Source organism: Rhinichthys klamathensis, unplaced genomic scaffold (assembly GCF_029890125.1).
Source record: "Rhinichthys klamathensis goyatoka isolate OS25496 unplaced genomic scaffold, OSU_Roscu_1.1 h1tg000534l_1, whole genome shotgun sequence".
Taxonomy (NCBI): Eukaryota; Metazoa; Chordata; class Actinopteri; order Cypriniformes; family Leuciscidae; genus Rhinichthys; species Rhinichthys klamathensis.
In genome coordinates, this window is record NW_026607010.1 from 27166 (window position 1) to 53219 (window position 26054).

General features: G+C 39.0%; 1 protein-coding gene across 4 annotated transcripts in view; it reads right to left on the reverse strand.

Annotated features, from left to right (window-relative positions):
* Positions 1-869: 869 nt before the first annotated feature.
* Positions 870-26054, reverse strand: part of pard3ab (par-3 family cell polarity regulator alpha, b) — a 91789-nt gene continuing 66604 nt past the window's right edge. For all 4 annotated transcript variants that reach the window (XM_056238731.1, XM_056238729.1, XM_056238730.1 and 1 more), the window contains 4 exons: positions 25310-25540; positions 5881-5998; positions 2909-3030; positions 870-1828 (listed from right to left, as the gene is read on the reverse strand). In XM_056238731.1, the coding sequence (XP_056094706.1) occupies positions 1402-1828; positions 2909-3030; positions 5881-5998; positions 25310-25540 (898 nt within the window). In that variant the 3' untranslated portion in view covers positions 870-1401. The remainder of the gene's footprint in view (positions 1829-2908; positions 3031-5880; positions 5999-25309; positions 25541-26054) is intronic.

Consider the following 26054-nt stretch of genomic DNA (forward strand, 5'->3'; position numbering starts at 1 on the left):
TGAATAGGAAGTTCAAAAGAACAGCATTTGTTTGAAATAGAATCTTTTGTAACATTGTAAATGTCTTTACTGTCCTTGATAAATAAAAGTATTGATTTCTTTCCTCCTAAAAATAAAATTCTCACTGACCCCAAACTTTTGAACGGTAGTGTATATACAATTATTTTATATCCAATTATGTGTATAAAAGTCTCAAGTTTTGGTACAATTGGTACAAATGAGATGACACTGGGGTCATATGTATAGCATTATAAGCTATATGTGTACAGAGCTATACATATATACATGTAATGTATATATATATAGTATATATATATACACTCAAAATACATACATTGTATTTTCCATAGATATCTATATATATCCATGTAACTCTGTACACATAGCCTATATTGAAGCTATGCACATTTCATGTATATACTGTATATATATATATATATATGTGTGTGTATATATGTACTGTACTGTACATATATACTCTGTGTGTGTCTGTCTACACAAGCTATACATGTTTTTATTACATTCCATGTGGTATTTCAAACACAGCCTGTGTGTGTGTGTGTGTCCGCGCATTTATGCATGTTTAAGGGAGAAGGGAAGACAATCTTTTTGTCTGAACTTTCACAGAGCGCTGTGGCCTGTCAATACAGGGGCAGCTGGTGTGTGTGATGAAAAATTCAGTGTGGGTCATCTGGGAGACAGGAACTCACACACACACACACACCTGGCAGACAGCAGTGGGTCGTGAGTTCTGTGTCTGTGTGTGAAAGAGCTCTGAAAATTTAATGAGGAGCATCAATTAATGACCTGCTATCTGTGACCCCATTTCCTTTCTCTCTTCTTTTCCATTGCATTTTTGGGATTTTCTCTTTTCACTGGATTCCCAGGAGTCTCTGACCGTGTATTTTGTACCTAGATTTGTCGAGTTCTACAAACATGTGACTACGTCCAGTGGTGTTGCTAGGTTTTCTGGGCCCCCTGTACTCAGTCCCTTTTTCCCCCAAAACTAGCGACTCCCCTGACTACATCAAATACAAGTTTAACTGACAACTTTTACCTGATGTGTAAGAATGAATCTGATAAATCTTTTTAAAAAAAAGCTCTACTTCACAAAACTTCATTGAAACCTGTGCAAACTGCAAGTTCTACATGGTTCTAGAGAGGAACAGGTCTGTGTCAGGCTGATTGTCAGAGCACGAAGGTCTTCACAGCGAACCAAGAGACTTCTTGCCTCTGGACGCACCAATGAGCCAATGTCGATCTGGGCAGGACCACTGTGACCTCATAAAGAAAAGGCACTCGGGGAGTCTGTGTACAAGTGGCACACAAATAAATGTTTGTAAGAGAGCCTTTGTTTGCGATTGCCTCTTTGAAAACAGGAGAAAGGTTTTTCCTTTCTTCTCACGACAAAAACGGGCGCGTTTTCTCAGGTGTGTGTATGCGGCTGAGTCGGACAACCTGTGAAGGGGACGGTGGGACGTCCTGTCTGTGGGGCCCTTTAGAATCCTGCGATTCGTAGTCTAGCCGCATTGATGGGCATCTTCCTTTGATTTCCTGTTCCCTGCGTCTCTGCTCCTGTCGCAGGAGCTCCTGGGCCTCCAGAAGGACACGTGCATTGTATCCTCCACCCACCGAGGTACCACCGGCTCCCGGGGGAACGGAGAGGCCATTCCTGCAGCCGTGACGAGGAACGGTGCGCGGGACGGAACGATGTCCCTGGTAGCTGGAGTAACGGCCGCTGTCCTTCGCTGCCTGGAAACGGTCTCCGGCTGGACACGTCCTCGCCCACTCGCTCTCTGACGCCGGGGTGGGCGTCTTACGAGGGTGGCTACACACACGGAGAAAGGGGAAAGGTGAGAAGCTTGGTGTATGTGTGTTTAAAGACATTCATAGTTTGTTCATATTGAAACTGGAAACGGGGGGCGGGACATATCAAAGAACTGCTTATTGTTTTAGCCAATGTCCTTTAGTTTTCATCACAGTCCAGCAAAAACACTTGACAGCTTGCATTATAGACGAGCACAATGAAGACACTTTCAAAATGAATGAAATCCAGTCAATTCCTTCGTAACCACGAGGAGGAATTTATTGGAATCATTTTCCAACATTTCTTTTATAATTTTTTTTAAATTCATTTTTTCCTTATTTTGCTTATAGAGAATGAATATAAAGTTGCTAAAACTGAATTTTGTCAACTTTTTGGTGTACACTAGCATGTACACTCCCATTCAAAAATTTGGGGTCAGTATTTATGTTCACCAAGGCATTTATTTGGTCAAAATTTGATACGTATATGAACAGACTTCCAAGTCAAGGATAACAAATAAGGGATTCAGATGGAGGTTTCATGTTTCACTTGTATGTTTGATTTGTGATGCGTTTCCTCCCTTTGTTCTTTTATATTTATTTGTTTTGAATAATTTTTGAAAAAAGTAAAAACAGCAATATTGTGAAAAATTATTCAAATTTAAACGAACTGTTCTCAATATTAATATATTTTGAAATATAATTGATTCCTGTGACGACAAAGCTGAATTTCAGTCTTCAGTGTCACATGATCCTTCAGAAATCATTCTAATATGCTGATTTGCTGCACAAGAATTTTTTTTGTGCTGCCTAATATTTGTGGAAACCATGATTCAATTTGCAGGATTCTTTCATGAAAAGAACAGCATTTATTTAGCATTTAATCTAAAACGTATTTACGTTCACTTTTGATCAATTTAATGCATCCTTACAGAATAAAAGTATTAACTTTAAAAATCATACTGACCCTGTCTTACAGCTAACAGACATGGACTACAAGCCACCCAACTCCTAATTTTGATTTCACACGGTTAAGTGCTTCGACCAATAGGCCTAGATAACAACAAGCACCATTGGTATACACTCCACACTGCACGCGTACCGTGGCAGAGAGCTGTACTGTCTCTGAGCATGTGTGAAAGCATCTCTGGCTTCCTGCCTCTGTAACTGCACCTCCACAGACACCGAGTGACGGCCAGATGAAGCCTGCGAGCTGCAGTTGGACTGTAACAGAAACAAGAGTTATTACCATGTTAATTAAACACAAACAGGTAAAAAGTTCAGTAGAGAAAAAAACTTTATGGAGTTATGGAATGAACATTTTGAACATACAGACAAACAAACAAACACTTAAGCTAAGCACTTACCAGGTATCACTGATGTTTTTTTTGTGTAGAGGTCTGTGACATTAGTGCAGAAATGTGTTTGAATGCAACATTATTACCAGTCCTATGACCTTTAGCGCATTACTGCGGTTAATGAAACCATTAGAGTAGATTATAACCCATAAAATATTCATGGAGTCGGTTATTACTCTTCATAACAAAATTACAGCTACATTACGGTCCTCAATAGTTATTATAAAATTATTATCCATTATTCAAATGACCACATCATTAAAAATATGTGCAATTATTCCAGATCTATTTATCTCTATATTCTCCTTGATGTTAATTCCCCATATCAAACCACAAATGCGAAACAAAAACTGAAGTATATATTTAGATTTAAATGTAATCATATTTATTATATAAACAGGCTTTTTTAAAACAATTAAATTCTACTTAAAATATTTTTTAGTTCTAAACATTTTTCATCTCCAGTGGTGCTAGTTTTATTCCTCTAGGATTCAGGGATCCTTGGAAATCAAACCCATGACCCTGGCATTGCTGGAGACATGCTCTACCAGTTGAGCTATACGTCTACATACATTATGCACTGGAATGAGGGGTCACAGCAGACGTTAGGTGAATGTTAGATAAGTGTTAGCTGGATGTTAGGTGAATGCTAGATGAACTGAGTGAATATTAGCTCATTTTATGGTGAGGGGTGGATTTGTAGTGATAACATAATTAAGCAATTCTGTAATGTAATTCATTAAGAAATCACACACACACACTCACACTTGGTCGGCACGGAACATAAGGGTGTAATTATAAACAATAAAAGACTCATTTAACACCGCCTCTCTCTCTCACACACACACTGACGGCTTTGTTCCACACTCAGAACGGTGTAACTGCGGTAAATTGCTCATGACCCATAAGAATCCATTTCTTTTATGGCAACATTTACATTGAGTTCCCTGCTCTCGTCACGCTCGGTCAAACAGATGAATGCCGTCCCAGGCATGCTCAATCAAGAGCCGATCCACACGGAGAATTCCATTAACTCTAATGAAGGAGAACAGCATGCTGGGATTGATTGACACAGCTTGCCAGCCATGTTGCCGTGGAGACAGAGGTGTTGAAGGATGAAGGATGTGTGGAGCCGGGTCATTTAGCCCAGTTCATTAACACACACACACTTCACTGCCTAAAACAACATCAGCGTCACAGGAACGTACCATTTGTTTGCTAAACAGATTACGGCATTAAAGGTCTGATTCGAATGCAGTAACGCTATCTGATTTATAACAGCCAATGATGTTAACGTTACACTCACGAAAAATGGTTAGGTGGTCAAAGGTGGAAATTTTTCTGTTTATTCTCACCTGTCATCTCTTGAAGAGAAAAACTCCAAGAAGAAATGATGGACATGTTTAAAACATACCTGAATTGGATTTGATTTGGCTTGAGAAACAAAACTGACTCATAAAGAAAACCACCCATCTTTATTCTGTTGCCTATTGTTAGACAAAAAAAAAAAGGGTTTTTAGGCATAGTAATAAAAAAAAGGGCTTAGATTTATCATGGGGGTTTTGGACGTTTGTAAACTGGGAAAAATTTGGGGATGTAAAAGGGGGAAGGTAAAAGACATTGAAGACGTTATTTAATACAGTTACATAATCACTACCATTACAAAGCGAAACAACAAAAATAATTCCATACATTAAAGGTGTTTGAAAAAGTTAAGAAGATGAAAATTTTAAAAAGACAAATTTACATTAAGGAAAATGCACATAATACCGTGTGTAACAGTTCATTGAAACTCTCTCCCTGGAAAGATGATTACAAATGAATAATGTTAAAAATATTCCACACAGAAGAGTTTCTGAAATGGACAAGACCCCTTTTTAAGGAAGATCATTTTCTAGTGCAACTCATTCCTGACTTAAAGGAATAGTTCACCCAAAAAAGAAAATTCTGTCATCATTTACTCTTGTTGCTTCGAAACCTGTATGTCTTTATTTAATCTGTGGAACACACAAAAAAAAACATTTTAGGAATTTTTTTAACGGTTTTGCCCATACAAATGAAAGTCAATGGGGTCCACAACAACTGACCTTGTCCATTGTATGGACAATTTTGTGTTCATCAAAGAAAATCAGTCATACAGGTTTGGAACGACAGAACTTTTATTTTTGAGGTGAACAATCCCTTTATTAGGACCTTCTGCACAATTTTAAAGGCATAAGGGGTTTCAATTTACCTCAATCCAGATCATCATATTGAGTTCACACTCAATCCAGATTCGAATGATCTGGATTTAAACTCAATAGCTTAAATACTAAACAATTTCAGTCTAAAACGTTGATTTTTACTCTCAGACACACATTCACTCTTTCATACCACAAACACACACATACTCAGCCAATCACAGTTCTTGCCTTAATTCATGATCTGCCGAAGCCATGGCTGCGGTGATATGGTTGAACAGATGAATGGATGGGTGAACAGTCCAGATGGATGAACACATGTGATGTTAGCAATGTTAGCGGATAATGTCAGTGTCAAAAGTGACATGCTCCTGCATGCAGTGGTCTCAGGTTAGCAGTTAGCGTTATCCCAGGCCTGAAGGTCATGCACGTAACCGCCCCAGTCCTCAGACTGTCTTATCCTTCTTGGGAGTTCCCAGAGACCATGGGCGTACGTCCAGTGATCATGGGTGCACACACACAGCTCACACACTCACCCAGGGCTGCTCCAAGCTGTAGGAGCGCTGGTGATCATCTGGCTCTACCTCTTCCTGCCTGATCTGCTGGAACTCCTGGCGTAAGCGCTGAATTCGGTCGAGGTTGCTCGGCGTCAGCCTGTGTGAGCAGGAGGAAGAGGTCACATGATGAGACATTACAACATTACATCATAATCCCTTTGATCCTATACTCTCCGGGATGACAGGTGTTGGAACTGCGACCCTGTCTAAAAGGTCACCTAGTTACGCTCCACTAACTTTATGAGAACAAAGGTCAAGGTGTCACACACGGTGCACAGATGGTCCAGATACCTCAATGGGCAACAGACATGGTCTCTCTGGGCTCCTACGGTCCACAAGATCAGATCAGATCAGATCAGGATAAACCGCAGGAGAAATCACCAGACACGGACGATATAAGTATAGTACAGACGTGAATGTGTGTGCTTGTGAGAAGGAACCAGACAGATTTCCTCTTATTAAAATTCCATGATCACATGTTGAGTGTTTACGATATAGCAGACAGCAACTGGGGATTTTTACACATGAGCAGATGTCCAGTTTTAAAACGCACAGATGAAGTATAAATTCTGTCATAGGAAATGACTGAAGATAATTTAAGAACGCAGTTGCAGACTACTCAGCAAATATGCATGTCTCAAGTATATATATATATGTGTGTGTGTTATAATATATGAAATGATATACAATATGATATATATATTAGAGATGCACCAATTTCCAATTTGTGTGACCAGCTAATACCAATTTTTGTACCGATTTTAAGAACTATATTTGACAGTATACACAAACAAAAATCTACCTTCTTCAATGCAAACTTTTATTTTCATAATAAAATAAATTAATAAACATTAAAATTTTCCCCACACTGCACTAAATTATAGGATCTTACTTAAACAACTCTCATAATGTCAAATAAAGTGCTCTGGGACTGGAAAGATGTAGAAATATCAATTAACTGAAAACGAGTTGCTTAACGTTAGAAGTCCAAATATCAGTCAGTTGTAAAAAAGAAAAAGAAAAAACCTGTCTCAATACCTGTAACAGTGTGTAACATGACACGAGAATCAACAACTCGGGTAATGCTATGTCGTAAAAGTACCGCCTGCTCGGTATTGTGTATTTTGGGCTGAGGCAATTTATCAGATTTCTGAAGCCTCTGTCCTCAACTATGGAGAACGGCTGGTCTTCCAGGGCCATAAATTCCATAATTTTCCTCGTAATTGCTTTGGTCTTTTCACTGCTCATAACAAGAAAAGATAGGAGAGACTGCTGACTTGTGGCTGGCTCCGAGCTCTGGCTAGCTTTAGCCGCTTTCCCTTTTTAGCTTCTTCAAACTGGGCATGTTCAGCGGGGTGATGGTATTTTAACTGTCTAATGGAGTAGTGCAGGTATGACGTACATTTGTAATACTGATGTATTTTATGTCAAAGAATAAAACGTGAAAGTATCTTGAGTTTGTGTTTACCACCGACCATATTTTAGCCATTTACTTTGGGACGATGGAACCGGAAGTGCTAAAATGCTAACTCGTTTTTCCGTAGTTTGGCCTAAACGTGCAGATCCATGCAAGTTATTAATTCAGTGTTCACTCTGATGGATTCAATTAGTTTCTGAGAAGAAATCTTTAGAATGATTCAAACCGACTGTAATGCGCGAGTCTTTTTGTGCATTTTTTTAGTAAAAAGAACTGGCTCGTAAGAGTAATCTGTTCATGATTCAGACTACACTAGTCACAATGTATTGTTGTTTTTGAGCCCAGCAATGGTTAGCATTATTTCGCGGCACCCAGGGTTTTGTAACTCGTCACATTTCAGACTGTGCAAACTCACAACAGAATTATAATTTCACACATTTGGCGTGTCAGTGCAGATTCAGCAGCGGCTGAGCGGCGCCACTGACACATACAGAAAAATACATATAGGTCAAACATCCATTCCAAAACCACCACTGAACTCTTTCTCTTGGCATTGAAACACTTAGACCTGATCTAAAACATACACCAATCAATACAAACTCATCAAAAACACACAAATACATCAACACCATGGAGCCATTTAATCCAATAAGAGAATCAATGAAGAACTGCTGTAATGTTTCCGGAAAGGCTAAAAGAATAACCTCGCAACATCTAAATGCATTACAATGCCCAGATGAACAAAGAAAGCCAGTGCGAGTGTGAGTGTGTGTGTGTATGTGCTGACACGGCAGTAACGGTACCTGTGAAATTACATTTCCATTGTCAGCTGCATTGACTTAAACACATTTGTTATGTCCTGACATATTTTTTTTTTATATATGTGCACACATAGATACAGTTGAGCCAGACAGGATGTCCCTCTGACCCCATCATAGGATTACTTCTTTCATTGCCAACAGCTGGAGCCATTTAAAACAGTGGCATAACTCTCAGATCAGACTGAGAGACTCACTGGAATTACACACATTCATTCTACACACGATGCGGACACATAGAGGAGCTTATTTAGCAGTCGTGTTTGAGTATAAATGTTTGCGTGACCCGTTGAAGTTACTCTGCAAATCTCCTACAAAGCATAACACTCAATAATAATAATAGTACTCATTCAGTACTTTCAATATGATTAATCACCATAAACGAATTACAACAGTAATCTAATACATTTATGAAAATGCAACATTCGTAATGTCCTTGTCTATGCAAATAGCTAGTTTATTTGCTTGTGTGGGAGACATTAGACAGAAACATTAACAAAAAAAAAGTGATCTATTTTTGAAACCACCCCCCCAACAAAAAAAACAAGGGTAAACAGCTTTTACACTAGAACTATTGTGTTATGAATGAATGAATGCACTGTATATTTGTGTGTGTGCCTGATAAATGCTTCAAATTGATTAAAAATACATTTAAATATTATAAAATGCACCATATCATTCCAAACCTGCATGACTTACTTTCTTCTGCGGAACACAAAAGAAGATAACTTTGAAGGACACTGGAAAGTGGAAACCAAACAACAATTGAGACATTTCTCAAAATATCTTGAGTGTGAGTAAATTACAGAATTTTCTTTTTTGGATGGATTCGTTTTTTTTTTATCCCCTTAAAAGATCATCACCACTGTCAACACTGCTCTACTTCCTCCTGGCATTTTTATCTAACAGCTGTGAGCTCAACGCAGCAGAATCAGGTCAAAATAATCAATACGCACCAACCATGGTTAAAAATCACAGCGTAGTAATAACTTGACTGTTTTATCAGTTTAAATGAACAGAAAGGGAGTTGGGAGTAAGAAGGGATGAAATCAGATCTGTTTAAACTGACTTCTCACAGGTAAACACACATGTTTATGAAAAACACAGTTTAAGTGGGCACTTGAAGTTAATTTACCCCATTATTTTTCCTCAGCTCTCTATAAGAGCTGCCATTTTGTGGTCAAGAAAGTGCGTCACAATCAAAAGTGCACTTCACTGTAAATTCATCATTGATATGATTAAGGGTCCAACCCACTTTAACATCTGACATTCACCCTCTCACAGCCTCATCTAGTATTCAGCCTCTCACAGCCTCATTTACAATTCATCCTCTCACATCCAAATCTACCTTTCACCCTCTCAGTCTCATCTAGCATTTACTCTCTCACAGCCTCATCTAGTATTCACTCTCTCACAGCCTCACCTATAATTCTTCTTCTAACTGTCTCATCTACTATTCACTCTCACAGCCTCATATTAGTATTCAGCCTCTCACAGCCTCATCCAGTATTCATCCTCTCACAGCCTCATCCAGTGTTCATCCTCTCACAGCCTCATCTAGTATTCACCCTATAACAGCCTCATTTACAATTCATTTACTGTCTCATCTACTATTCACTCTCACAGCCTCATATAGTATTCAGCCTCTCACAGCCTCATCCAGTATTCATCCTCTAATAGCCAAATCTACCGTTCACTCTCTCACAGCCTCATCTAGTATTCAGTCTCTCACAGCCTCATTTACAATTCATCCTCTTACAGCCAAATCTACCGTTCACTCTCTCACAGCCGCATCTAGTATTCAGCCTCTCCTGACATTCATCCTCTAACAGCCTCATCTAGGATTCTAGGGATGCACGATATAGGATTTTGGCCGATATTCGATATGCCGATATTTTCAAACTAATTTTGCCCGATGCCGATACCGATATATTTGTATTTTTTTTAAGTGCAAAAAAAGCTTATTAAAGCTGCTATTAATGTTCTCAGTCAAGAGCAGTGAGTGATTTCCTCTGTGTTTTGTTGTTTTATTAACATTAACGGGATAGTTCTCCCAAAAATTTAAATTGTCATCATTTACTCTCTCAAGTTTCTTTCTTCTGTTGAAATTATAAAAGTTATTTGGAAGAATGTGGCTAACCAAACAGTTGCTGTACTCCAGTGACTTCCATAGTATATTTAAGCACAAGAAAGAAATGAATCCAGGTTTGAAACAACATTAGATAGACAGAATTTTTATTTCTGGGTGCAGTATCTCTTTAAAGACAAGCGGCAGAATATTATTACTGTCTCTTTAGAACTGCACGCGAGTAACGCGACGCGTCTAATATACACGCATTTGACAAGCAGATTTTCTCTGTTTGCTTTCACTTTAGACATAACCAACTTTGTTTATGTAAACCTTGTGTGTATTTGACAGTATCAGCGCAATAAGACTCGAAAGATTAGTCCAGTATGCAGGCGCTGTGACAGGCTTTAGTTCCTGTGAGCGTCCGGTGTAACGCGCTCAGAAAAGCGCATGTTAGAACAGCGCATCAGCACGTGAATGACATGTTTACCTAGCAAGACTTTGACGCACATGCAAACAATGAACTTTTGTGAATTGCGGTGTCCCGTGACCGTGAGTGTAACTCTACCTCTGCGTTTACATGTGATGTGATGTGAATGTACGTCGCGTTGTACAGTATGTTGAGATGAAGGCGCCAGAATTGAACTGATAGAATGCACGATACTATGATTTTTCTTCAAAAGCAGATCGTGGAGACATTTTAATCGTCCACGATCAAAAACCGTGAGACGCACGGCACACCCCTAGTTGGAAGTTTAAGTTGCTGGCGCTCATGCTTCGTTCACGGTCGTCACGTGCGCATAGGAAACACGCCACCCTATCGGCAAGACTCATCGGCAGAAATATTCATATCGGCCGATGCCGATGATGGTCATTTTAAGCTTTTATCGGCCGATACCGATGTTGTCCCGATATCATCGTGCATCCCTATAGGATTCACCCTCTCACAGCCTCATTAAGCATTCATTCTCTGTCTCAATTACAAATTACCCTCTTACAGTCTCATCTAGTATTCAGCCGCTCACAGCCTCATCTGACATTCATCCTCTAATAACCTTATCTACCATTCACTCTCTCACAGCCTCATCTTACATTCATCCTCACACAGCCTCATGCAGCATTCATTCTTTCACAGCCTCATCTAGCATTTGCCTTCCGCATAAAGTGATATGCAGAGAGAGAGAGACGTCTGATTATAATGACTGTTTATCTGCAGGACTCATTACTAAAATAGCACATCCAGAGGATGCAAAGCCTCTGCGTACAGTCATGCAGCAAAGCTTTTAAAACCACTGATACACAAAAAGATAGATATGAGCAGATAAAATCTTTCTCTTCATAAAATGAATGAATGTTCCACCTGAGCATATAATGCGGCATCTAATATCAATATGTAAACAGCTTCTGCCTCGTGAAAGAGATTTGGAGACATATGGTCTCCTCACGGATCATAATTTGTTTTGAGAGTATTGTGCATGTGATGTGAGGAATTGTGATAACGTCGGTTTTAATGTACTTTAAAAGACCTCCAGTCGCCATTAGAGCATATAAGAATCACCATTGCCGTGGTAACCATGCTTTCCTGCTGAAATGGATAGACCACATTATTTTGGGCAGTTCAGGGCTTGCTATAAGTGCACAAATGGAAAGACTGTCAAAAATGCTGCTGTGCACTCAACACCTTATTGAGAATATAAACATGAAAGCATAAAACAAAAATATCCACAATGAACAGACAATATATCTTTATCCATATCAGGATTGACCAATATTATAACTGTTTTTTATTTTATTTTAAATGAGGTTGATAGATTAGAAGCTAATATCAAGTCTTGTTTTTGAAACAGTATTTTTGGTCATACTGCCCACCTCCAAACTCTTGTAAAGCTTTTCTGCAAGTCACAGCTGACTGAAGGGACTGACGGGTCTCTGTTCAATCTCTCTCAATCTCTGAGTGAAACAATATGTGCAGACATTACTGTACGGGGATATAGCCACTGATACGCACTTAAACACAAACAGACACAAATCTCAGTGAAGGGTGGGGGCATGTGTGTTTCTGTGCTCACTGGAAATTGAGAACAGGCATAAAGTCCTGCCAGCTTACAGTTCTACTGAGAGGTGACAAAAAAAAAAAAAAAAAAACAGGCGCCAAGACTGTGGCAAACATTTTCACAATGCAGACCAGCTTACACACATATATATACATGAGGCTTTTGAGGCTCTGCCTGCTTCTTTTTATTGTACAAGCAACTTTTACATGAGAGTTATTTATCTATCTACAGTGCATATTGAAATTGAAATAATATTACCGTTTTATTTTTGATCAAACAAATACAGACAAAAATAATACAATGTTTTTGTAAGGGTAATATTTTTTTGCCTTTTCTTCCCCTAGGTTGAAACATGCAGGCACATGAAGTTGTATTTCAGTACTGACAACTTCAATTAACCATTGTTAAGTCAATAACTCTTAGTAATGTTAGAGCTGTCAGAGCTTTAATTGTGTTTCAACACTGTACAGCCTCTGAATTAATAAAGAGTTTAATAAAGCTCTTTTTAATAAAGCGTTTAACTCTGCAATTGACTTTCAGAGGGTCGTGTTACTCTGCTTAAAGGGGATCGACACAGTAGGAAAACGTCTTTAAAAGGGGATTGAAGGTTATAGTGAGTATCTGTTTAAATGATGGTGTTGTGTTTATGTCAGATGTGCTGCTAATTTGAAACATACGGGAGCATAAACTCTTCAGGCAGTGTGTGAGGAATGACTCTAGTGGTCCATTGGGCTTCGAGTTTAAGTCACATCAAAGAATGACCTTCACATAAACACACTCTCTCTCTCTCTCGTGCACACACACACACACACACACACACACACGTACACAGATGGTCGAGGTCCAGAGGTGCTGTTTAGGCTTGTGTGGGATCTGTCTTGTAAACGGCTCAAGAGGCCTTTGCACACTCACACACAGAGTCACAGAGACCTGTGTGTGTGTGTGTGTGTGTGTGTGTGTGTGTGTGTGTGTGTGTGGATAAACAGTTATGATTGATTTCAGCACTGTCAGAGTCAGTGAGGTTCAGCTCCCACGAGACACTGCGTAGCAAAGTGGCATTCAGACTTCACCTTTGAAGATAGGAGATTGTGTACATATGCCTTTCTGATCTGTTTATTGCGGAAACACTTGCAGGATTCACTCACTATAAGTCCAACGGACCCTTTTCACAGACTGTGATGACACGTTTACACAGTTATCAACACTTATGAAACAGTTTTTCATAATCTTTAAAAAAAAAATTGTATACATTAACAATGCTATACTTCTCGTTATCATTGCAATAACAATGCGTTATCTCACATTGGCAGTAAATTACAAAAAAAATAATTAAAGGGGCTATATGGAACTTTTTCCCCAAAATAAACATAACAATAGCCTTTTTATTTTACCATTTATGACTTAAACATCTCCTGATGAGCATACTGACACCTTGTCCGCTCACATTGGGTGCACCTATAAGCCTGTATCCTATTTTTCCTATTTTCTGTCGGGTCGGATTTTTCCCGCGCTGTCTGCGGATGTGACGTCAAGCGCGTTCATGTTAAACGTTTCAGATCACTCTGCCACCACCGCTAGTCAGCAAGTAGCCTACACTCGCAAGCAGTGCAATGGATTTTGCGAATACACAGAAGAGACCCAGGACAACTCAGGACACCAACAGTAACTCCACAGAAGACTAAAAAAGTTGGTGGCCGAAAAAGATCGAAGATTGAGAGCGACCGGCGCCGAGCAAGGACTACAGTGAACATCGGCTTCGCATTTGAGCCTTGGAGGGAGCTCAGATCTGTGTTTTTGTTCTGTCAGAAATGGCTTTTTTTTTTCTGAAAAGGTAATACGTGATAAAACTGTTCATTGAAATAGCACTGTGTTGTTTTCAGTTCACTTGTAAATGCTGTTAGTGAAGTGTGCACGTACGAGCGCGCGCTGCGAGAGTGAACAGAAAGGAAGAGCAGTTCTGTTTTTTGGCCACAGGTGTCAGTCGCGAGTTTAAATTTCAGAAAAACGCATATAGCCTCTTTAACACGGCTGCAAATTTGACATCTCTATATTATTCCCTCTTTGGGAAAGTCATGGAAATGCCTTTCTGTGGATTTCTTTATTTTGCTATTGGGGTAAGTAGGCAGTAGGGAGAGTCATGGCCTAGTGGTTAGAGAGTCAGACTGGTAACCCGGAGGTTGCAGGTTCGATTCTTAATACCGACAGAAAATAACTGAAGGTGCCTTTGAGCAAGCCACCTAACCCCCAATCGCTCCCCGGGCACCACAGCAAAATGTATGCCCACTGCTCCAGGTGTGTGTGTCCACGGTTTGCAGTGTGTGTGTTCACTCCTCCTAATTTGTGTGCACTAACTTGGATGGGTTAAATGCAGAGGACAAACCCTGAGTATACCATAATTGGCCTAAACATCACTCTCTCTTTTTCACTTTCACTATTGGAGCAAATAGGCTACAATACATATTCTCTTCAACCCGAAAAAAACACAAAAAAAACAGCGGCAACAGTGTAAAAGTAGCCGAATTCTGCGGTAAAAACGCGGACTTGGCAACACTTACCACAGACAGCAAATATGTGAATATACAGACTATAGACTTTTGGAAACAATCAAAGGAACTTATTAAACGGCAGAACAACAACCACAACAAAGAATGTATGATAATTTTTTTTTTTTTTTTACAAACCCACAGACACCATTTTTTCACCCACACAGAGACCTACATACACTTACAAAAATGTACAAAGGCATTTCCATCCACAGTTTCTTAGATACTACTATGACTGTAATACTTTGTAATTATTCAGCACCATGATATTTGGTAACCATTTGGTAACTAAAACTGAACCTTGGCACTGCTGTAGCATGTTTCTATTAGTGTAATATTCTTTGGCCTATACTTTTTTATATGTGTTGAACTCCCATGCGACTGAGAAAGTATAGCGCACCTCTGCTCAACAAGCTGCACCATTTGAGGTATCATTCATGTCAAGGATGCCTTAAAATTGAATATTTATGTGCAATAATAATGATGCAAGAGGCAGCAAAAACGAGGTGGACTGCTTCTAAAAAAAAACTGACTAGAAAATGCACTTAGATTTGAAAGAATTCAATGATTATAAATGAAAATTCCCTTCAGCATGAGAGACTTCCACAGTAGTATAGATACTTATAGCATCCGGGGGACAATAGGAACTTCTGGAGCAAGAGAGGTGACATTTCCGCAAATATGTCCATCAACGCTTCTTCCTGAATTGTATGGGTGAGACTGAAAAAAAGAGCAGAGAAACTCTAGATGACCTACTTTCACCCTGACTGGAGTAAAGTCATCAGGAAACCACCGGACCATGGGACTATCACATACACAGTGCACAAGGGATACACACACACTTGAACGTACAAACACATTAGAGTGGACCATACATCCTCTTTTTCCTAGATATGTCTGGATTTGTAAATCGGCTAAAATGTCCAGGGTTTTTGCATTAAAAAAAGAAAAGAAAAAAGAAGTAAAAAAAACTTCTGGGATCAACGCTGCTGAAAAAGAGGGCGGGAACTTTTGAACTCATATAGTATGGGGATCATATAGTGCCAGGTTATTCTATACTATGTTATAGTGGTTTACACGTGGTTGCCATGGTTACAGAAAGTCAATGATGTGAGTGAAGGGTGTGTGGTTTCCATGGTTACCGTCAGATATAGGTGGGCACATTAGTGTGGTGTGGTTGCCAGGGTTACGGCACTGTGCATTGCGGGTAAAGAGCTTTCATTAATATGACCAAAAGATAAGGCTAATGGACTGGCGGTTTACGAGCAAGGAGTGTGTGTTTGTGTATGTAAGTGTGGGTGTGTGTGTGTACGAAGCATACTGACTCCTAATAGTATTAATCCTGTGCATTTAAGGGAGTCAGTACTTATTGATTTCTCATTACTTCTGCTAACAGAATCATGTGTGAGATGTGTGTGTGTCAGATCGATAAGACCAGAGCGATTCCCCTTTCTGATCATTAGATCTGCTTTGCCGATCAGTGTCTCGACATAGGAGAGGTTTTACATTCAGAAACATTTTTATGTCTATGACAGCCATGTAAACTTTAACATAAGGCCAGTTTAACAAGTCTAGACACCTAAAAAAGTAAGACAAACAAAGACACAATGTGAATGCAGGGATATGAAAGTATTAAGTGAAAAAGAAAACTTTTTTCAAACCTCTATGCTTCCAATCGTCTTCCAAGGCAGCATGAGACTCAACTACTGCTGGTTGACTTCAATAGAGTTCATAGTTAGCATGTTAAAGTAGTAATGAAATGGAAGTAGTGACAGATTTGAGTGTACAGATTACCAAAAAGGAAAAAAAGAAAGGCGGGTACTTGGTTCTAGTCATGCAGGGGTGAGTTTAGACAGACTAAATATTGGGAGTCCTGCATAAGTCACCAGAGAGAAGTCTTGTTTTACTGGAAGACCAAGTTATAACATTTTGATTAAAAATGACGAGGTAAAAAACATATGTATGGATGAATCGTTTGCAATAAGATCCATAACATGGATTTCTTCCACAATGATCTATACATCTGCAACCTTCAAGACTTTAACTTGAAGTTTGTCTTGACAAACGTTCCTTTTTCTCGGTAATTACTTAAAGGGATAGGTCACCCTAAAATGAAAATTAAGTCATCATTTACCCACCCTGGTGTTGTTCTACTGCAGTATGCCCTTCTTTCTTTTTCGGTCCACAAAAGGAAGAATGCATCAAGATTTGAAAAAATATATATCCCACGTGTTCTGGGTGTATACGATAGGGTTTGGTAAAAACATAAATAAAAATAATTAAATTCTTGACCTTGGCCGTTGGTCTTCTCTGCACAGCTACGCGACGTGCGCGTTCGTGAGACTCTATTAGCCCAGAAAAAGCACACAAGTTGTGAGAAATCAAGATTAATAAAAACTGAAATGCCATACAAAACCTAGAAATCCCCAAAAAGTATCAAATCAAAAGTTGAAAATCTCCAGACCGGAACTCCGTTTGTCTGATGTCAGTCAGAATGACAGTTGACAAATGTGAACACGCTAACTTCTTGTTGAACGATGAACACAACGGATACATTCAACACAGAAAAGGAAGTATATATTATATTTTATGTTGCGTTTGTCTTAGTCTTGATTTATCACAACTTGTGTGCTTCTTCTGGATGAGTCAGAGTGAACTGGGGCGCTAACAGTCTCACAAACACGCAGAGAAGACCAATGGCCAAGGTCAGGATTTGCCTTGAAATAATACATTCAATTATGTTTTTTGACCAAACCCTATCGTATAACCAGAACACTTGGAATATAAGACACGTGGAGCATCGGACTATTCTGTGATACTTTTGCACCATTTTTTAAAAGCTTGATGCTGGTCGCTATTCCCTTCCATTATACGGACGAGCACGAGCGGGACTTTTTTTTTTTAATTCTCTTTTTGTGGTCCAAAAAAGAAAGAAGGGAATATGGCATTAGAACAACACCATGGTGAGTAATTTATGGCCTATTTGTATTTTATTTTAGGGTGAACTAAACCTTTTACTACATTACTTTCTTTGATTTCTTTCTTCCTTTATTCAAATGTACTAGTGTAGTTCCTGTTTGCTAAATTATTTCACATTCAATATCATGAATTGGATTGAAATTTAAAAAGCACTCTCAACTTTGAATGATGTAGCCTACTCTGCAAAATAAGAAAAATCTCCATAGCACACAGAGACATTGTCTGAAATAAGTCATTTGTGAACCATTTCATAAAAACATTTCAGAATTGAATGATTTCACTGAGCATTCTGGGATTTATGTCTCCTTGAAGTATTTATCTAATGCTGCCTGCAATTTTGGCCAAAATGAGTTATCTTAAAAAGCAGCATAATGGCTAAGTAGGCAGATCGCTAGGGTTTGGAACAGGCCTAATGTCTTCACAGGAGAGATTGAGTAGGTGTGTGTGTGTTTGTGTGATCTGTTGGCATGAATGGTCTAATTGGCTCTCTGTACTTCCTGTAACTCAAGCAGTCAGTCTGTTAGCGGCACCTCACACACTTCACTGTACCTTTCTACATGTTAGTCAGGTCATGTGACGCGAACAGACCTACAGAAAAACTCTGTTAACCATCATACATGGGCTGAGGAAACTCCCACTAAGTGCGCCTGAAAAAAAATCAGCTCATATTTATATCCAAGCCATGATTATGAGTTACGACGTTCGAATATGAACTCATAATGACTCATTCATCTGAGTGACATGTTCTACAGCAGCCATTAACAACACAGAGAGTGAGATAATATTTCTAAGCTAATGTCTTATAAAGGCACACGCACACGCAGAGCTCACAGCATGACTGAGCATGAGCGTCGACAACAGAACCAATTAAATCTGAACATGTAGCCGAGCGCACAGGGGGACAGTTTTAATGTCACACTGGAGTCACTTCTTCTCTCTGAAATATGAAGTCGCCTCACACCAGTAAAACTGTCGGCAGCCTAACGTGGTTTAACAAAAACCCTCTGACAAATCGCTAACTTATGAGGTGCCATTTCTGTAAGGAGGTTACTTTAGATACAGTGACTAAAACAATTAAATAGTTTTCATTACCTAAAATAAAGCTGAAATAAAATCAAATATAAATTAGATGAAAAATTTTGCCTTGGTGTGGGAAGAGTGGGTGAAAGAAAGTGTGCTTTCCAAAGATAATAAAAGGTAATTTAATGGGAAAAACATGGAAATAGTTGTTCATTTTTATCCTGTTGTTTGTTACATTTATTTGCTTGGTCAATGTCTTTGAGGGTTTTGGTTCTTTTGCTGTTGTTGGCTGTAAGGACCTTTGATAACTGAAATGTGTAGAAGTAATATGGAACTGTAATGCGCACAAGACTTCTCGACAAGTCTCCGCTTTCTTTCACTGTAGAAAAATGAAGCCAAAATATCCCAGAAACAGTCGTTGCCCATTACGTCATTTAGAACCCGAATCTGCTCAGTAGTGATTCTGAAGTGGAGTCGAGGTATCAAGGTCATACGCAAACACAGATGTCCATCATAACGTTACACACCATTTTTATAGCATCAAATAACTAACTAAATCCAAACTTCTTGGAAAACGCACACTTAAACATTGGCCAGCGTGATAAGAACTACCTAAAATGACAGAAACCAGTTTTAATTGGATTTTTTTAGTTTGGCTTGCGTCCCATTTGATTACATGGAAATTATACTACAGCACCACCAGGGGGGCGATCGAAATATTTTGGCTTCACTTTTCAGGATGTGTGTGGATTGTTGTCAACCAATCAGAATCAAGCATTCAACAACCCCATAATATAACAGTGTATAAATAACAGTAAAATAAAAAAGTTGAAAATGCAGATACCTGGGTAGGCAGCAGACATCAAGACAGCTTACTTAGTTTTGGAACAGAGTCGCTTTTCATGCCTTCACATGCTCAAAACCTGGTGTTCTCACGCCAGATGCAAGATCTACTTTACAAACAGTCGCACATGACACCCTAGAATAAGGAGGAGAACAATGCAAATTTGGTTCTTAAGTGTAGAATTTTAAATACACTGAGAAACTAGCCTACTTGCAGTGGAGCTATATCCTGAAAGAACCAAGGAGTATAAAAAGACAGGGAGAGGAGAAGCACGTTCCCGACAGAAGAACAATGTTCTGTCAGTAAAGTAGGTCATCTTGTTGAGGGGTCAGAGAGAGGGCATCCACTCATTTCAGCGGAACTCTTCAATTCACACACGCACACACAAACACACACACACGAACAGGCACACGCATGAACGAATGCACGCACGCACACACACACAAACACATTTACATACTGATCCTTTCCTATCCTTCACCCAACTATAATTTTCGACTTTCTAAAAAAGAGACAAAAGTCAACAAACCCACTCCTATTCTAGTCACATTGCAAATCAAGTCCTGTTCACACCTGGTATGAACATCAGTTTAAAAACACAATTTTTGTTAGATTCAAATTATATTTCTGGATATTTAGAGATAATAATTGGCAAGCCAAAAATACCATGTTGCTACCAGGTGTAAACAGGGCCATAGAAGTCATACAGCAATTACCTTCTAATAAAAGCTACAGAGACAGTCCCAGAAGCAATTAAGGGCATAGTGGTGATCGAGGAGGTCTGGGATCTCAGTAACGCTGGTTTTTTGGGTCACCCTGACTCAGTTCTGAACTTTCGACCTCTATTTGATGTCACATCTCCAGTGATTACAAGTTTAGGCACACGAAACCGAGAAGATCTTAAACCATATGCCACATCACACAAAATACACAATCTGATGTCTCAGTGGAACACTCAGCTTTTAACAGATGGTTATCATCTGCTAATGTCTGTTTATTGTAGTACTCAAGATTGTCGTCTGCATGTGTGGCCCCTTAATTAATAATCACAAGTTGTGGCAGATTAAATCCATTAGATAACATTGCAAATACTGGATTTAGCTACATCATGGGAGGCCTGTTTGAGCTTAATCTGCGCAATATTTTCATCAATAACAGACACACAAGCTCAGAGACAGAGTTCTGCATGAAAGATGATTCTTTCTTTTGTGCTCCGCAAAAGAAAGACAAGTCATATTGTAGGAGTGAATAAATTATGGCAGAATATTCATTTTTGGCTGAATTATTCCTTTAAATGAGCATTCACTGACTAGCCAGAGCGAGAAGGAAAGCGAAGGAGAGAGAATTACTGCGAAAACTCATCTCAGTAATTGTCTCAGAGAAAAAACAACATGAAAAGGGTAATGTAGCTCTATATTGTGTTGAATGTCTTCTGATCCATTCATCATTAGAGCATGCAAGTTGGCCCAAATGAGAGACGGTTCAACAACCAGCGCTGTTGGGCTTCATTAATGTCACCCCCCTGCTGTTCATTTATAAACATTAAACCACAATCAGACACAAACTCTCAGTGGCTGAAACCACAGACCACCAGCCACTGCAAACACACTGACCCCTCAGCGGATCTTTCCAAAACAAACCATGAGTGGAGTGTGTGGAACAGCCGCAGGGTCTGGAATATCAGCTGTGTTATGCTCACAGATAAAATAACTTACAATATAAACCTAAAGGACGTACATAGCATGTACAAAATTATTTTTGCTCTTCTGTCTCTTCAGATTTTTGATATGCTATAACATGTATAATAGAAAGCTCCCTTTCCCACCCAGTCCACCCAGAGCAAATATTCAAAATAAGGCCTATTCTTGCTTCAGAAAATGCATGATAAACCCATTTAGCTAGTTTATCTTTTAGTATACAGGATTAAAGCAACATAAAGTGACAGGCAAACAAACACTTTCTATACAGTAAATCAGTATCTAAGACTTCATTTAGCAAATTCTTTTAAACAAAAGATTACATTTTAAGTAAACAGACTTCTCAGAATTCTCTAGAATGTACTACACACTTATAAACATAATTTGCATTGAATCTAGCTGATTTATAAGCAGGTTACAATTACAGTTTGGGGTCTGTGTCATGATTTAGATATAAGGAGGATCTAAATGTAAATTCCTCATCCTCATGAAAATTATGATTCATGACAGTTGTCATCAAGATTTTACATGTTCATACAATACTTAGTACTTACAATATAGTTGGAAAAAAAAGTCCATAAAGACAAATTTCCAATTTTGTTATTAAAGGATATACAAAAATATACATGTATTTTCTGTATTTGACCCATATTTTCTGAGTACGGTTGGTTATGCACTATGGGGTGTGAAACAGGCCTAAACTGCAAAAACGATTATATCAGAAGTCATTACGATACTGCACTCATAAAGTATATTAACACCTACTTTTACATACAAGATCTATTATTATTCAACAACTCAGCCCATTCTGTTTAAAGGGATAGTTCACACAAGACTGAAAGTTCTGTCATTATTCACTCACTCGCATGCTGTTCTTAACCTGCATGCCTTTGTTTCTTCTGTAAATCATAAAAACAGATAATTTGAGAATATCTGAATAATATTTTGTGCGTTGTTCGGTTCTCAACGCTCTTCAAAATATCTTTTGTGTTCCACAGAATATTTACAGAACTTTCATTTTTGGGAGAACTATCCCTTTAAAATACTGTGAACCGCACACATGGGGAGGACAGTCAATCAGAAGTCAAGCAAAAGCAAATCAAAAGTCTTTGATTACAGCAGCACAAACAGCTTATTCAAACCTAAAGGTCAGAGGGTACTTTACACAACAATCAGGTTTAAAAAACAAACAAAAAAACCTTGACTAACATTTTCACTCAACTTGAGAGAGAGAGAAGAAATGTGTAGAATATGTTGTTTGTAACTGAAATCAATCTATTTAAAAACCCACATAGGTGGCCTTTCCTTACAGTGGCACATCTGAATTTCGCTACCACTCATTGCTCTCCTCTTTACTCATTTATTTCTTTTAATTAGCAGTGGTGTCACACTCTCTTTATCCATCTATAAGCTGTGAGTTTGTTTCTGACGCTTTGGTTTTTCTTAATCCCAGCCTTTTTTTTTTCCACGCAGCGTGCCAGGGAATGCTGATAATGAGCTTAAACTTGTGTGTGTGTGCATGTGTGTGTGTGAGTTCTCAGCGTGAATGCTGTGGGATTAGTCAGATGTTTACCCTCTGTGTGCGTTTGGCTGCTTTAATTGGCCTCTGCAACGTTCATTCTTTAAAATTCCCTACAGGGCTCATAGTCAACTCAGCAAGAGTACACACACACACACACACACTAAAGTTCAGCAGGAGAAGGGAGGAATGTTGATTACACAGGGTGGTGGGAGACCAGAGACATGGACAGTGGCCCCATGGTCATCAGCTCAGATGTGAACAGCAAGGGCTCAGATATCCTTGCTCATAAAGACAGAGAGAAAAAAAAAACACATAAATGGTGTGTGTGTGCGCACGTTGTCGCTCTCTGACTCAAATCTAAGAAGTCAATTTAATAAAACCTGAGAGAATCAAATCCCAGCTCAGAGAGGAGGGGTCAGGAGTGGAAATGAATAAGAGAGATTGAGTTTAATTCATTTAAACAGCCCGTCTCACACGCACACGCACACGCACACACACACACACACACACACACACACACACACACACACACACACACACACACACACACACACACAGCGCAAGGCATTCATCTCTCTTATTTTCTCTGATCCTTCCATTAACAATAAAATCCTCAGAGTGATTCAAGAAAAAAGCAACAACAACATACCAACCGATCACAAAAACAGAGATTAAACAGATTACGACTCGAAGATCAAAAACACACGTTCTAACAAAGCCAAATGTAGTCTAGTGGGTGGACAGAGACCCCAGAGAGAGAGATATTTATAATTGAACTCACACCCTCAGACATCAGCCACCGCTCTGATCTCCACACACTCCACATATATATACATACGACGGACAAAGAGAGAGAAATATATAGAGAACCTTTTAGTATGCACAAACATCTCCTAAGACTCCTCACCTTGCATCTTAATGCATCATTACACCTCAACTGGACTTGAACTGGGTTGGTTTGTGTGAGTATAAGCCCTTTATCAGGCTCCAAAAAGTAGTTCTGCTGACTGAACAGATATATTTCTCATTTACGTAAACGTTCTGCACTGAGGGACTTCAACCATACTGCAGCTGACAGCCAGAATGCTGCAACGCTCTGATTTCTAGGTCAGATGCTCGGTATATATGTGTGTGTGTGTGTGTGTGTGTACGGCTAAAGCAGTGACATTGTAAAAATGAGACTATTATAGTTGGATTTCCACTGTGACCTCTTTCACCTCTTTCTCTGGCGCTGTTCTGAGAGTTTAGAAACAAACTGATGGCTCTAGATTGCTCATGTTCTGGACCCAACTGTGCATTTCAATAGTTTACACAATACAAGTTTACTCAAGCCAAAGTCTCTTCTGTGAAATGTGTGAATGTGTGCGCTTTAGTTTAGGGTCTGGAAATGTGGGGAAAAAACAACTTGCAGGAGTCCTCACTAGTAAAAAAATAATAATAATAAATGTATGAAAAATGTTTTAATTAAAATCTAAAAACCCTAAAAGTTGGGTGCATAATGCTGATGCAAAATAAATAAAATAATTAAAGCTGAATGAGAAACAAGAAACATGTTCCTGTACAACCTTATCTAAAATGCACTCAATGTCTCATTCTCAATGTCTATGGATGATTTAGATTGATTAAAAGATTTAAATAAAAGATTAATCATTAATGTTAAAAAGTAGTAGCTAAAGAAAAATTGTTACAATAGGTTACAGGGATAGATGTTTTTTCCGGCCAATTTAATGACACAAAAAATGACTTCCTGTTGATGCCAATGTCATCATCTTGCCATTATATGACATAACAGCTTCAATCAGCCTAAATATCCTAAAACATCACATCAGGCATCTCAGTCTTTTCAGACTGCCACACCAACAACTTCATGGTTTCAACTAAAATGACCGTTAAATGAGTCAAAATGACAGTTAAAAAAGTTTAAACAGTTAAAAAAAACTGATAGATAAAGCTGATTGGCTGAAACCCAGAAAACAGGAAGCTGTAAGATCACTATACTGTTTGCACACACACACACACGTCTCTAAAGACCATAAAAGCACACCCACCCACACATTGTGCCCCCTTTAAGATCCACTTCCCTGTGCAGATTTGTGAGGATAATTCCCACAGTCCCATTTTCTGCATCTCTGTGGAATGACACCCACTTCCTGTTCCCTGAGGGTTCTTGCAGGAAGTGGCCTTCCTGTCTCTCTCCGCCTGTGTTTGTTTTAGTCTCAGAAAAAACATGCAACCCTCACACAACCCAAACAAAACATTCTCACAAACTGGGTTTTATGAAAGCCCTCGAGAAAACTTTCAACACTTTATCCAACTTAAGGAGATACGTCTCAGACGGAGTGTTTAGAATAGCATCTTGACTTCAAACTGGCAGATTAATTCATTAATAACTCAGGAAGTGGAAGTACTATGATATTTAGAAAATGAGTGTCATTACAGTAAATACCTGTCTGGCGAGGAGGGGTGTCCGTTGCGGCCGTTCTGTTTAAGTGTGTACGGTGAGTCCGGAGGTGTGTGGATCCGATGGTACCCGCCGTGCTCCAGCGAGCCGATGCCGGCATACGGGGGCTCCTCGGGAGGAAGCGAGGTCAGGGTGGACTGGCTAAAGTCCTGGATCTCAGCATAGTCCCGTTCTCTGGCCTGACGCTGGCGAATCTCTCGCGTTTTAGCCTGGATCCTGAAAAAGTAATAACAGAACACACATTAAAAATAACAGAAAAAACAAACAAGGAATAACAGATAGATCAGGATGAACGAAACACTAAAAATGAGGAAATGTCCTTATCTGATATAAAAAAAAAACAAGATTTATTCCAGATTTATGTTGTTCAGTTTGGTACTAACCTAAACACCAGCCACTTGTTATAATGTTATTTATAAAGTCAATGTTAATTTTGACATCATATATGTCACTGTTGTTTGTGTATATTGATGCTTTGACAACACACTATGCAAATAAACACAATAGAAGATATTTTGGAAAATGTCTGTTTTTTTGTCCATACAATGAAGATCAGTAGGGTCTCATGTTGTTTTGGACCCCATTGAAAGCTAGTTTCTTCACACGGGACGGGACCTAAAAAAACACCTATATAACCTCCATCAAAAAAAAGATGATGAATGAGCGTACGAGTAGGAGATTAAGAAAGAAATTGAAAGAGTGGTGATATCTCAGCAGGGTCTCACAGGAC